The sequence below is a fragment of the Heptranchias perlo genome, chromosome 10, assembly GCF_035084215.1.
Source record: "Heptranchias perlo isolate sHepPer1 chromosome 10, sHepPer1.hap1, whole genome shotgun sequence".
Lineage (NCBI taxonomy): Eukaryota > Metazoa > Chordata > Chondrichthyes > Hexanchiformes > Hexanchidae > Heptranchias > Heptranchias perlo.
Genome location: NC_090334.1, coordinates 1,221,893 through 1,237,258, shown reverse-complemented (window position 1 = coordinate 1,237,258; position 15,366 = coordinate 1,221,893). Strand labels below are relative to the sequence as shown.

Sequence of the window (15,366 nt, the reverse complement as noted above, 5' to 3'; positions counted from 1 at the left end):
GGGGAGGTGGGAAGGAGGAAGGAGGAGGGGGGAGGGGGAGGTGGGTGGGGGAGGAGGGAGGTGGGGGGAGGAGGCAGGTGGGGGAAGGGTGAATGGTGGGACTTCATTTCTTTTCAAATTCCTGGTGTGGTAAATGACGTTTATTTCAACACCAACCTGCATTTATATAGCGCCTTTAATGTCGTAAAACGTCCCAAGGCGCTTCACAGGAGTGATTATCAATCAAAATTTGACACCGAGCCACATAAGGAGATATTAGGACAGGTCACCAAAAGCTTGGATCAAGAGGTAGGTTTTAAGGAGCATATTAAAGGAGGAGAAGTAGAGAGGCAGAGAGGTTTAGGGAGGGAATTCCAGAGCTAAGAGCCGAGGCAGCTGAAGGCACGGCCGCCAATGTTGGAGCGATTAAAATCGGGGATGTGCAAGAGGCCAGAATTGGAGGATCGCAGAGATCTCGGAGGGTTGTAGGGCTGGAGGAGGTTACAGAGATAGGGAGGGGGGAGGCCATGTAGTGATTTGAAACCAAGGATGCAGCAGACGATGAAGTATTGATTAAAGCAGCTCCTACTCGATTGTATCCTGTTCCCACATAAAAAGAGTTAGCTTCTTGCCTCCTTTACCCAGGTTGTTTTGCATTCTTTTCTGTCAGAGTCTGAGCTGTAGTCTGGTCCCCGATCCTCTGAACTCGACTTTAGGAGATGCATGCGAGCAGTGTGCACTAATTAGTTGTGAGCCGTGACTCAGTGGTAACACTCTCACCTCTGAGTCAGAAGGTCGTGGGTTCAAGCCCCACTCCAGAGACTTGAGCACAGAATCCAGGCTGACACTCTGAGGGAGTGCTGCATTGTTGGAGGTGCCAACTCTCAGATGAGACATTAAACCTGTCGGCCCTCTCAGGTGGATGTAAGAGATCCCAGGGCACTATTTTGAAGAAGAGCAGGGGAGTTCTCCCCGGTGTCCTGGTTAACATTTATCCCTCCACCAACATCACTAAAACAGATTATCTGGTCATTATTTCATTGCTGCTTGTGGGATCTTGCTGTGCGCAAATTGACTGCTGGATTTCCTATATTACAACAGTGACTACACTTTAAAAGTACACCATTAGCTGTAAAGCACTTTGGGACGTCCTGAGGTTGTGAAAGGCGCTATATAAATGCAAGTCTTTCTTTCTTTCTCTGAAGTATCAGCCTAGATTTTTTTTTTGTGCTCAAGTCCCTGGAGTAGGACTTGAACCCATGACTGTCTGACCCAGGTGAGAGAGACACCCACTGTGTCACGGCTGATACTGAACCATAATCAGCAGTTCATTTTCAGCAACGCAAAAGTCAAATCTTCAATCCCACCAACTCATAAGGTGAGCTTACTCAGCAGCTCTCAGCCCGTGTTAATCGGTGAGCACGGACCTCGGCCGCTGAATGCAGCTCTCAGCCCGTGTTAATCGGTGAGCACGGACCTCGGCCGCTGAATGCAGCTCTCAGCCCGTGTTAATCGGTGAGCACGGACCTCGGCCGCTGAGTGCAGCTCTTTCCTTGTACATTAAAAGTACTGCAGTGTGCACCAAGGGACTCCCAAACGTAATCACTCAATCACATGTGACATTGATGTCTAATGATTGGAAAATATTTTTGGCTGATGTGCTGAACTTTAAAAACAGAGCCTTACAACTAAGCAGCATTAGAGCAGCTCAATGCTAAACTCTCAGCTGGAGTGGGGGGGAGGGGGAGCAGTAGGTGCGATGTAATTTACCGAGTTATCCCCCAAGACTAGAGAAGAGAAATTAATTGACTAGGGTTCCTCCTCCTGCAGAGGTAGAAGGCAGGTGAGGACAGGATCAAATGTGGCAGTGATGCCCCATGCAGTCAAATAGCCCGCTGACACTCAATTGTGGAAGCTCGCACCTGAACCTTGACCAACATGGATAGTCAGTGGGCCCGTGGAGCCGTAGCCCAGCCAGAAGATGGGAGAAATAGTCAAGAAAAAGAACATTAATCAGGGCTACACTTGAGGGTTATCTGTGCAATAATAACCTGGTCACCAGCAGTCAACTTGGGTTCAGAGTGGAAGGTCTGACCTAACCAACCGCCTTCACTTCTTTGAGAAAGTGGACTGTGGAAATCCCAACCACAAGTTGTCCCTAGAATTCCAAGAGGCTATTAGTTAACACCAACTTGCATTTATATAGCACCTTTAACATAGATAAACATCCCACGTCGCTTCACAGGAGCGATTATCACACAAAATTTGACACCGAGCCACATAAGGAGATATTAGGACAGGTGACCAAAAGCTTGGTCAAAGAAGTAGGTTTTAAGGAGCGTCTTAAAGGAGGAGAGAGAGGCGGAGAGGTTTAGGGAGGGAATTCCAGAGCTGAGGGCCTCGGCAGCTAAAGGCACGGCCGCCAATGGTGGAGCGAAGGAAATCAGGGATGTGGAAGAGGCCAGAATTGTAGGAATACAGAGAACCCGGAGGGTTGTAGGGCTGAAGGAGGTTACTACATAAATCCTTATGCAGAATGTACCGTAGAAACACAAGGCACAAGTCAGGAGTGTGATGGAATACTCTCCACTTGCCTGGATGAGTGCAACTCCAACAACACTCAAGAAGCTCGACACCATCCAGGACAAAGCAGCCCGTTTGATTGGCACCCCATCCACCACCCTAAACATTCACTCCCTTCACCACCGGCGCACTGTGGCTGCAGTGTGTACCATCCACAGGATGCACTGCAGCAACTCACCAAGGCTTCTTCGACAGCACCTCCCAAACCCGCGACCTCTACCACCTAGAAGGACAAGGGCAGCAGGCACATGGGAACAACACCACCCGCACGTTCCCCTCCAAGTCACACACCATCCCGACTTGGAAATATATCGCCGTTCCTTCATCGTCGCTGGGTCAAAATCCTGGAACTCACTTCCTAACAGCACTGTGGGAGAACCTTCACCACACGGACTGCAGCGGTTCAAGAAGGCAGCTCTCCACCACCTTCTCAAGGGCAATTAGGGATGGGCAATAAATGCCGGCCTCGCCAGCGACGCCCACATCCCATGAACGAATAAAAAAAAAACTCCTTACGTGGAGTGTACCGAGAAACTCCTTATGTAGAATGTACTAATGTACAGACTTCAGGAGGAAATGGGCAGACACATGGCGGATACAATTTAATGCAGATAAGTGTGAAATGATGCACTTTGGGAGGAACAACATGGAGAGGCAGTATAATCTAAATGGTACTATTTTGAGGGGGGTGCAAGAGCAGAGGGACCTGGGGGCACACGTTCACAAATCTTTGATGGCGGCAGTGCAAGTTGATAAGGTGGTTAAGAAAACCTATGGGCCACTTGGCTTTGTAACTAGGGACATTGAATACAAAAGCAAGGAAGACATGTTAAACCTTTACAAATCACTGATTAGGTCTCAGCTGGAGTATTGTGTCCAATTCTGGGCACCACACTTTAGGAAGGATGTCAAGGCCTTGGAGAGGGTGCAGAAGAGATTTACTAGAATGGTACCAGCGATGAGGGACTTCAGTTATGTGGAGAAGCCGGGGTTGTCCTCCTCTGAGAGAGAAGGGTAAGGGGAGATTTGATAGAGGCGTTCAAAATCATGAGGGGTTTTGATAGAACAAGTAGGGAGAAACTCCTTCCTCTGGCAAGTGGGTCAGTAACCAGAGGTCACAGAAATAAAATAATAAAACAACTAGAGGGGAATTGAGGATAATATTTTTCACACAGAGGGTTGTTAAGATCTGGAACTCACTACCTGAAAGGGTGGTGGAATCAGATTCCATAGGAACTTTGAATAGCCAATTGGACATGTACTCGATGAGGACTAATTTGCAGGATTATTGGGTAAAAAAGCTGGGGTGTGGGACGAAATTCGACAACTCTTTCGGAGAGCTGGCACAGGCACGTCGGGCCGAATGGCCTCTTTCTGTGCTGTAAGAGTCTATGATTCTTCCATAGGAGTTCCTTGGGATCGAGCGTACTATAGGAGCTCCTTGGATCGAGCGTACTATAGGAGCTCCTTGAATCGAGCGTACTATAGGAGCTCCTTGGATCGAGCGTACTATAGGAGCTCCTTGGATCGAGCGTACTATAGGAGCTCCTTGGGTCGAGCGTACTATGGGAGCTCCTTGGGTCGAGCGTACTATAGGAGCTCCTTGGGTCGAGCGTACTATAGGAGCTCCTTGGGTCGAGCGTACTATGGGAGCTCCTTGGGTCGAGCGTACTATGGGAGCTCCTTGGGTCGAGCGTACTTTGGGAGCTCCTCGGGTCGAGCGTACTATGGGAGCTCCTTGGGTCGAGCGTACTATGGGAGCTCCTTGGTTCGAGTGTACTATAGGAGCTCCTTGAATCGAGCGTACTATGGGAGCTCCTTGGGTCGAGCGTACTATAGGAGCTCCTTGGATCGAGCGTACTATAGGAGCTCCTTGGGTCGAGCGTACTATGGGAGCTCCTTGGGTCGAGCGTACTATAGGAGCTCCTTGGGTCGAGCGTACTATAGGAGCTCCTTGGGTCGAGCGTACTATGGGAGCTCCTTGGGTCGAGCGTACTATGGGAGCTCCTTGGGTCGAGCGTACTTTGGGAGCTCCTCGGGTCGAGCGTACTATGGGAGCTCCTTGGGTCGAGCGTACTATGGGAGCTCCTTGGTTCGAGTGTACTATGGGAGCTCCTTGGATCGAGCGTACTATAGGAGCTCCTTGGTTCGAGCGTACTATGGGAGCTCCTTGGGTCGAGCGTACTATGGGAGCTCCTTGGGTCGAGCGTACTATGGGAGCTCCTTGGGTCGAGCGTACTATGGGAGCTCCTTGGGTCGAGCGTACTATGGGAGCTCCTTGGTTCGAGTGTACTATGGGAGCTCCTTGGATCGAGCGTACTATAGGAGCTCCTTGGGTCGAGCGTACTATGGGAGCTCCTTGGGTCGAGCGTACTATGGGAGCTCCTTGGGTCGAGTGTACTATGGGAGCTCCTCGGGTCGAGCGTACTATGGGAGCTCCTCGGGTCGAGCGTACTATGGGAGCTCCTCGGGTCGAGCGTACTATGGGAGCTCCTTGGGTCGAGCGTCCTATGGGAGCTCCTTGGTTCGAGTGTACTATGGGAGCTCCTTGGTTCGAGAGTACTATGGGAGCTCCTTGGGTCGAGCGTACTATGGGAGCTCCTTGGGTCGAGCGTACTATGGGAGCTCCTTGGTTCGAGTGTACTATGGGAGCTCCTTGGATCGAGCGTACTATAGGAGCTCCTTGGGTCGAGCGTACTATAGTAGCTCCTTGGGTCGAGCGTACTATAGTAGCTCCTTGGGTCGAGCGTACTATGGGAGCTCCTTGGGTCGAGCGTACTATAGGAGCTCCTTGGGTCGAGCGTACTATGGGAGCTCCTTGGGTCGAGCGTACTATAGTAGCTCCTTGGGTCGAGCGTACTATGGGAGCTCCTTGGGTCGAGCGTACTATCGGAGCTCCTTGGGTCGAGCGTACTATAGGAGCTCCTTGGGTCGAGCGTACTATAGGATCTGCCCTATGTAGAGTCACTATAGAAATTGCTTTTACAGATTGCACTATAAAAACAGTGGTGCAGAGACTGCTTTTGGAGAGTGCACTGTGCACATTGTGCTATTGAGTTGGTTTTGAAATGTCTTATAGAAACTGCTCTAAAGAAACTCCTTATGTAAAGTGAACTATAGAAGTTGCGCTGTAGAATCTGTTCATATAGTATACCATAAAAAGTGACACACAGAAACTGCTGATTGCGATTGTATGATAGATACTGAGATATAGAAACTGCTTATGTAGAGTGTAATTTAAAGAAAATTTTACAAGTTGCAGAATTGATGATGCACTGGTATTGGCTGCACTGTATATAGATGTAACTGATTACATCAGCTGCTTCATTACATTAAATCTCCAGAGCATCCCTATACGCACTGCTCCTTCGGGACACGCAGGCCCCAGAGAGACAGATAGTTCTTGATATCTGTTTCTTATTTCTTAAGTTGAAACTGATTTCTTGTGCTAGGAGGAGATTAAGTCTCGAGCGGAGCTGGAGCGGAGATTGCAGGATGCAGAGGATGCCTTGCAGCGCCTGGAGCAGGGCCTGAGCTCAAACGAACGCACGGTGGAGAAAAACGAGCTAATGAAAGGAGACGTGGGCCAGCTGAGAAGTAAGTGATGCCGGTGACAGTAAGGGTTGTCCTGAAATATGCTTACACTGTGCCAGCTTGGCTCAGTGGGTATCACTCTCTCCTCTGAGTCAGGAGGTCGTGGGTTCAAGTCCCACTACAGAGACTTAGAATCATAGAAGTTTACAACATGGAAACAGGCCCTTCGGCCCAACATGTCCATGTCGCCCAGTTTATACCACTAAGCTAGTCCCAATTGCCTGCACTTGGCCCATATCCCTCTATACCCATCTTACCCATGTAACTGTCCAAATGCTTTTTAAAAGACAAAATTGTACCCGCCTCTACTACTGCCTCTGGCAGCTTGTTCCAGACACTCACCACCCTTTGAGTGAAAAAATTGCCCCTCTGGACCCTTTTGTATCTCTCCCCTCTCACCTTAAATCTATGCCCCCTTGTTATAGACTCCCCTACCTTTGGGAAAAGATTTTGACTATCTACCTTATCTATGCCCCTCATTATTTTATAGACTTCAATAAGATCACCCTGAAACCTCCTACTCTCCAGGGAAAAAAGTCTCAGCCTATCCAACCTCTCCCGATAAGTCAAACCATCAAGTCCCGGTAGCATCCTAGTAAATCTTTTCTGCACTCTTTCTAGTTTAATAATATCCTTTCTATAATAGGGTGACCAGAACTGTACACAGTATTCCAAGTGTGGCCTAACTAATGTCTTGTACAACTTCAACAAGACATCCCAACTCCTGCATTCAATGTTCTGACCAATGAAACCAAGCATGCTGAATGCCTTCTTCACCACCCTATCCACCTGTGACTCCACTTTCAAGGAGCTATGAACCTGTACTCCCAGATCTCTTTGTTCTATAACTCTCCCCAACGCCCTACCATTAACGGAGTAGGTCCTGGCCCGATTCGATCTACCAAAATGCATCACCTCACATTTATCTAAATTAAACTCCATCTGCCATTCATCGGCCCACTGGCCCAATTTATCAAGATCCCGTTGCAATCCTAGATAACCTTCTTCACTGTCCACAATGCCACCAATCTTGGTGTCATCTGCAAACTTACTAACCATGCCTCCTAAATTCTCATCCAAATCATTAATATAAATAACAAATAACAGCGGACCCAGCACCGATCCCTGAGGCACACCGCTGGTCACAGGCCTCCAGTTTGAAAAACAACCCTCTACAACCACCCTCTGTCTTCTGTCGTCAAGCCAATTTTGTATCCAATTGGCTACCTCACCTTGGATCCCATGAGATTTAACCTTATGTAACAACCTACCATGCGGTACCTTGTCAAATGCTTTGCTGAAGTCCATGTAGACCACGTCTACTGCACAGCCCTCATCTATCTTCTTGGTTACCCCTTCAAAAAACTCAATCAAATTTGTGAGACATGATTTTCCTCTCACAAAACCATGCTGACTGTTCCTAATCAGTCCCTGCCTCTCCAAATGCCTGTAGATCCTGTCTCTCAGAATACCCTCTAACAACTTACCCACTACAGATGTCAGGCTCACCGGTCTGTAGTTCCCAGGCTTTTCCCTGCCGCCCTTCTTAAACAAAGGCACAACATTTGCTACCCTCCAATCTTCAGGCACCTCACCTGTAGCGGTGGATGATTCAAATATCTCTGCTTGGGGACCCGCAATTTCCTCCCTAACCTCCCATAACGTCCTGGGGTACATTTCATCAGGTCCCGGAGATTTATCTACCTTGATGCGCGTTAAGACTTCCAGCACCTCCCTCTCTGTAATATGTACACTCCTCAAGACATCACTATTTATTTCCCCAAGTTCCCTAACATCCATGCCTTTCTCAACCGTAAATACCGATGCGAAATAGTCATTTAGGATCTCACCCATTTCTTGTGGTTCCGCACATAGATGACCTTGTTGATCCTTAAGTGGCCCTACTCTCTCCCTAGTTACTCTTTTGCCCTTTATGTATTTGTACTTTAGCACATAATCCAGGGCGACACTCCAGTGCAGTAATGAGGCAGCGCTGCACTGTCAGAGATGCTGTCTTCCGGAATCATGAGTTCAAATCCCACCACGGCAGCTGTGGAATTTAAATTCAATTAATTAAATAAAACCTGGAATTAAAAAAAACCAGTATCAGTAATGATGGCCACGAAACTACCGGATTGTCATAAAAACCCATCTGGTTCACTAATGTCCTTTAGGGAAGGAAACCTGCCGTCCTTACCCAGTCTGGCCTATATGTGACTCCAGACCCACAGCAATGTCGTTGATTCTTAATTGCCATCTGAACTGGCCTAGCAAGCCACTCAGTTGTACAATCTCGCTTTAAAAAAAAGTCATAGTAAGAATAAAACCGGACGGACCACTAGGCACCGGACACGACAAAGGCAAACCAAGCCCAGTCGACCCTGCAAAGTCCTCCTCACTAACATCTGGGGACTTGTGCCAAAATTGGGAGAGCTGACCCACAGACTAGTCAAGCAACAGCCTGACACAGCCATACTCACAGAATCATATCTTTCAGCCAACGTCCCAGACTCTTCCATCACCATCCCTGGGTATGTCCTGTCCCACCGGCAGGACAGACCCACCAGAGTTGGTGGTACAGTGATATACAGTCAGGAGGGAGTGGCCCTGGGAATCCTCAACATTGACTCCGGACCCCATGAAATCTCATGGCATCAGGTCAAACATGGGCAAGGAAACCTCCTGCTGATTACCACCTACCGTCCTCCCTCAGCTGATGAATCAGTCCTCCTCCATGTTGAGCACCACTTGGAGGAAGCACTGAGGGTAGCAAGGGCACAGAATGTACTCTGGGTGGGGGACTTCAATGTCCATCACCAAGAGTGGCTCGGTAGCACCACTACTGACCAAGCTGGCCAAGTCCTGAAGGACATAGCTGCCAGACTGGGCCTGCGGCAGGTGGTGAGCGAACCAACACGAGGGAAAAACTTACTTGACCTCGTCCTCACCAATCTACCTGTCGCAGATGCATCTGTCCATGACAGTATTGGTAGGAATGACCACCGCACAGTCCTCGTGGAGACGAAGTCCCATCTTCGCACTGAGGACACCATCCAACGTGTTGTGTGGCACTACCACCGTGCTAAATGGGATAGATTCAGAACCGATCTAGCAGCTCAAAACTGGGCATCCATGAGGCGCTGTGGGCCTTCAGCAGCAGCAGAATTGTATTCCAGCACAATCTGTAACCTCATGGCCCGGCATATTCCTCACTCTACCATTACCAACAAGCCAGGGGATCAACCCTGGTTCAATGAGGAGTGTGGAAGAGCATGCCAGGAGCAGCACCAGGCATACCTAAAAATGAGGTGCCAACCTGGTGAAGCTACAACTCAGGACTACATGCATGCTGAACAGCGGAAGCAACATGCTATAGACAGAGCTAAGCGATGCCACAACCAACGGATTAGATCAAAGCTTTGCAGTCCTGCCACATCCAATCCTGCTCACCGTTGCTAGTTTGGGTTCCGCCAGGACCACTCGGCTGCAGACCTCATTACAGCCTTGGTCCAAACATGGACAAACAGCTGAATTCCAGAGGTGAGGTGAGAGTGACTGCCCTTGACATCAAGGCAGCATTTGATCGAGTGTGGCACCAAGGAGCCCGAATAAAATTGAAGTCAATGGGAATCAGGGGGAAAACTCTCCAGTGGCTGGAGTTGTACCTAGCAGAAAGGAAGATGGTAGTGGTTATTGGAGGCCAATCCTCTCAGCCCCAGGGCATTGTTGCAGGAGTTCCTCAGGGCAGTGTCCTAGGCCCAACCATCTTCAGCTGCTTCATCAATGACCTTCTCTCCATCATAAGGTCAGAAATGGGGATGTTCGCTGATGATTGCACAGTGTTCAGTTCCATTCGCAACCCCTCAGATAATGAATCAATCCGTGCCCTCATGCAGCAAGACCTGGACAACATCCAGGCTTTGGCTGATAAGTGGCAAGTAACATTCGCGCCAGACAAGTGCCAGGCAATGACCATCTCCAACGAGAGAGAGTCTAACCACTTCCCCATGACATTCATCGGAATTACCATCACCGAGTCCCCCACCATCAACATCCTGGGGGTCACCATTGACCAGAAACTTAACTGGACCAGCCACATAAATACTGTGGCTACAAGAGCAGGTCAGAGGCTGGGTATTCTGCAGCAAGTGACTCACCTCCTGACTCCCCAAAGCCTTCCCATCATCCAAAAGGCACAAGTCAGGAGTGTGATGGAATACTCTCCACTTGCTTGGATGAGTGCAGCTCCAACAACACTCAAGAAGCTCAACACCATCCAGGACAAAGCAGCCCGCTTGATTGGCACCCCATCCACCACCCTAAACATTCACTCCCTTCACCACCGGCGCACTGTGGCTGCAGCGTGTACCATCCACAGGATGCACTGCAGCAACTCGCCAAGGCTTCTTCGACAGCACCTCCCAAACCCGCGACCTCTACTACCTAGAAGGACAAGGGCAGCAGGCACATGGGAACAACACCACCTGCACGTTCCCCTCCAAGTCACACAACATCCCAACTTGGAAATATATCGCCGTTCCTTCATTGTCGCTGGGTCAAAATCCTGGAACTCCCTTCCTAACAGCACTGTGGGAGAACCTTCACCACACGGACTGCAGCGGTTCAAGAAGGTGGCTCTCCACCACCTTCTCAAGGGCAATTAGGGATGGGCAATAAATGCTGGCCTCACCAGCGACGCCCACATCCCATGAACGAATAAAAAAAATACATTAAACAGAGGCCCCGCCTGCCCGCTCAGGTGGACCATAAAAGATCCCATGGCATTATTCGAAGAAGAGCAGGGGAGCTCTCCCTGGTGACCTGGCCAATATTTATCCCTCAACCAACATCACTAAAACAGATTATCTGGTCATTATCATATTGCTGTTTGTGGGACCTTGCTGTGTGCAAATTGGCTGCTTCCTACATTATAACAGCGACTACAATTCAAAAATACTTCATTGGCTGTAAAAAAAAAACCATTGGGATGTCCTGAGGTCATGAAAGGTGCTATATAAATGCAAATCTTTCTTTCATACAAGAGCTCAAGTCTTTGCTTATAGCCTGGGGAGGATCAGCATATTTCAAAGCTGGAGACCCAAGCATTTGTGCCAGCCACACTAGACCTAATGTAGCCTATTTAAGTGCCTTTAACGTAGTAAAACATCCCAAGGTGCTTCACAGGAGCGATTATCAGACAAAATTTGACACCGAGCCACATAGAGATATTAGGACAGGTGACCAAAAGCTTGGTCAAAGAGGTAGGTTTTAAGGAGCATCTTAAAGGAGGAGAGAGGTAGCGAGGTTTAGGGAGGGAATTCCAGAGATTGGGGTCTAGGCAGCTGAAGGCACGGCCACCAATGGTGGGGCAAAGGAAGTGGGGGATAGACAAGAGGCCAGAATTGGAGGAATGTGGACTTCTCAGATTGTTGTAGGGCTGGAGGAGGTTAATGGAGGGGTTTGAACACAAGGATGAGAATTTTAAAATCGAGGCGTTCCTGGACAGGGAGCTAATGTAGGTCAGCGAGCACAGGGGTGATGGGTGAACGGGACTTGGTGCGAGTTAAGTAACGGGCCGCAGAGTTTTGTATGAGCTCAAGTTTATCGGGTATGAAGTATGTTTGTCTTTTGTGTTTGAGAGGAGGTGCCTTTAGTTGTCTAGGCCCTAAGTTCTCGAATTTCTTCCCTAATGCTCTCTGCCTCTCTCTCCTCCTTTAAAACCATCCTTAAAACCCACCTCTTTTCTCCCCTTCCTAATATCTCCCTCTTTGGCTCAACATCCATTTTTCCCCACACACAATTTTTTTTTAATGTCCCTATGATTTTTCTCCTGGGGTCCAGAAGATTAATTCCTGGCAACTCCAGGGCAATCCTGGAGGATTAAAAACGCTCCTCTCAAAAGAGGTCTATTCAAGGGGGAATGGTGCAGTAAGGCACAGAGAAACTCGTTGCAAACCGACAACTACTTGCGTTTATAAAGAACCTTTAATGCAGAACAACGTCCCAAGGGCCTTCACTGAGGTGCGATTAAGAAAATGAGTTACGGGTCGTGAAATCAACTGACTCGGAGGCGAGAGTGCTACCAACCGAGCCAAACTGACACGTAACATTTGACTAATTTGAAGTTGCATTAAAGTACACAGCACACAAAGACTGCAGATAACTAGAAACTAATTGCCAGTTACCCAGTGCTCACACTTGGAGGTGATGACAGGAGGATCATTAACAAGGCGCCTCTTCGGGAGAGTAAGAGCAGCAGTGTTATTCATTGCAGTGCGACCCATGGTTCCCCAATTCCTTCTCCCCTTTTTAACATTCCCTCTCTCTCTGTTCAAAGTCCCTCCTCCTGTGTGGTGCAGAGAGGTGAGAGGGCAGGTAGGCAGTTTTCTCCCTGTGAGGAAGCACCTGGTTTCTGCTGCCCCCCCCCCCCCCCGACCAAAGTGAGGCGGTCACAGTGTGGGGGGGGGAATCAGTCTCCCAGTCAGCGACACGCTGCATTGGAGCCCACTCTGGATTGATGGCTGATTTGCAAAGCACGATGGGGAGGGGGGGAAGGGGAAGATCGTGTGGCTCACGTGAGACTGTAGTGAAAGGGGCGGAGTCTCAGTGAATCCCACGCCCCCCCCCCCCCCCCCATCTAGTAATGAGTCCACCATATAATATGGAGAAGATAATTAGGACAGGAGATTTGGCACAAGAAATCCCAACAGTATCCACACTTCCTGCAGTGCTTGCAGTTCTCGCAGTGAGAATGACCCGGTTTCAGAGCAGAGCCGAGCGATAATTTTTTTAAAACTACATTCTGGGCACCGCACCTCAGGAGGGATATATTGGCCTTGGAGGGGGTACAGTGCAGGTTCACTAGAATTATACCAGGGCACAAAGGGTTAAATTATGAGGACAGAGACTAGGCTTGTATTCCCTGAATATAGAAGATTAAGAGCTGATCTAATTGAGGTGTTTAAGATGATTAAAGGATTTGAAAGGGTCGATAGAGAGAAACTATTTCCTCTGGTGGGAGAGTCCAGAACAAGGGGGAATAATCTTAAAATTAGAGCCAGGCCGTTCAGGGGGTGATGTCAGGAAGCATTTCTTCACACAAAGGGCAGTGGAAATCTGGAACTCTCTCCCCCAAAAAGCTGTTGAGGCTGGGGGTCAATTGAAAATTTCAAAACTGAGATTGATAGATTTTTGTTGGGTAAGGGTATTGAGGGTTACAGAACCAAGGCGGATAAATGGAGTTAAGATGCAAGTCAGCCATGATCTAATTGAATGGTGGAACAGGCTCGAGGGGCTGAATGGCCTCCTCCTGTTCCTATATACACGTTGAAAGAATCATGGGGTGGAAACTGCTCTAGAAGCGGGCGGTCAAAGTTCGAACAGCCTCGCCTGCGAGAATGTTCTTGCTGCCAAGCTTTGCGTTATTTCCACTCTCCGTCAACGCTCCCAATTTTTCACTTGACCTTTGTCTTCTGCAGAGTTCTTTGAGGAGTGTATCAGGAAGGCTGAGATTGACGCCAATCTCCCCATCATCATGAAGAATTCGGTGTACGTGCAAAGGGCTGCGGCCCGCAGGATAAAGAGCTGCAGGTTCCGTCGGAGGCAGTCCACCGCCGTTTGGAACTCTTTTGGTAAGTGACATTCGATGCTTCAAGAGGTTCCCATTCAACGTGGTGCAAGGGCTTTCAATCCTAACGGGGGGAGGGGGGGTGTTGGCTGTACTGTAACACTACTAAACCTTTTTAATACAAATGAATTGGACGGAGAGGAAGTGAATGTGTTGCTGGGTGAAATTCTTCTCTACCTCCTCTCCACCCCCTCCCTCCCTCCCAAACTGCCAGTGCGATTGAGTGAAGAAGAGGCCATTTCTTTTTAAGATTTCTCTCTTTCCTCTCTGCGCACCACGTCCCACTCACAATACACGAGCCTGGCCTCCTCCCAGCTCTTTTGGTGTGGTTGCAGGAATAGGTAGACTCGCCCTCTGGCTGCCCCTCCCCATGAAAGTCCCTGGTTCCTACCTCACCTGCAAGGTGTGCCACTGATTGCAAAACCAACCTGGTTGCTTTTCAGTTCTTGCTGATTTTGTACATTCACACTCTTCCCACAGAGAACAGAGTGAAGTAGTGGAAAGATTCGCAGGCTGATTAATATCTTCTCTACGTCTACCTTACCAGCATATCCTTCTATTCCTTTCCCTCTCATGTGTTTATCTAGCTTCCCTTTAAACGCATCTATACTATTCGCCTCAACCACTCCATGTGGGAGCGAGTTCCACATTCTCACCACTCTCTGGGTAAAGAAGTTTCTCCTGAATTCCCTGTGGATTTATTAGTGACTATCTTATATTTATGGACCCTGGTTCCGGTCTCCCCCACAAGTGGAAACATCTTTGCTACATCTACCCTATCAAACCCTTTCACAATCTTAAAGACCTCTATCAGGTCACCTCTCAGCCTGCTCTTTTCTAGAGAAACGAGCCCCAGCCTGTTCAATCTTTCCTGATAGTTATAACCTCTCAGTTCTGGTATCATCCAAGTAAATCTTTTTTGCACCTTCTCCAGTGCCTCCATATCCTTTTTATCATATGGAGACCAGACCTGTTCACAGTACTCCAAATGTGGTCTAACCAAGGTATATGGAGACCAGACCTGTTCACCGTACTCTAACCACGGTTCCGTCGGCAAAGGATGACCAAAAAATTGTTAAAAAGGGAGAAAATAGAATATGAAAGTAAACTAGCAAGAAATATAAAAACGGATTGTAAGAGCTTCTACAAGTATGTAAAAAGGAAGAGAGCAGCAAAAGTAAACGTGGGTCCCTTGGGGGTTGAGACAGGAGAAATTATAATGGGGAATAAGGAAATGGCAGAGACTTTAAACAAATATTTTGTAACTGTCTTCACAGTAGAAGACACAAAAAACATACCAGAAATAGCAGGGGCTAATGGGAGTGAGGAACTTAAAGTAATTAATATAAATATAGAGAAAAAGTACTGGAGAAACTAATGGGACTAAAAGCTGATAAATCCCCTGGACCTGACGGCCTACATCCTAGGGTTCTAAAAGAGGTGGCTGCAGAGTTAGTGGATGCATTGGTTGTGATCTTCCAAAATTCCCTAGATTCTAGAACATTCCCAGCGGATTGGACGGTAGCAAACGTAACCCCGCTATTCAAGAAAGGAGGGAGAGAGAAAACAGAGAACTACAGGCC

General features: G+C 48.4%; 1 protein-coding gene and 1 long non-coding RNA gene across 4 annotated transcripts in view; one reads left to right on the top strand and one right to left on the bottom strand.

The window, feature by feature from the left end:
- Positions 1 to 15,366, bottom strand: part of LOC137326216 (uncharacterized) — a 121,799-nt gene that overhangs the window by 61,023 nt on the left and 45,410 nt on the right. The window lies entirely within an intron of this gene.
- plekhd1 (pleckstrin homology domain containing, family D (with coiled-coil domains) member 1) overlaps positions 1 to 15,366 on the top strand; it is a 120,981-nt gene that overhangs the window by 95,971 nt on the left and 9,644 nt on the right. For both annotated transcript variants that reach the window (XM_067991097.1, XM_067991098.1), the window contains exons 11-12: positions 6,015 to 6,159; positions 13,635 to 13,787. In XM_067991097.1, coding sequence (XP_067847198.1) covers positions 6,015 to 6,159; positions 13,635 to 13,787 — 298 coding nt within the window. The remainder of the gene's footprint in view (positions 1 to 6,014; positions 6,160 to 13,634; positions 13,788 to 15,366) is intronic.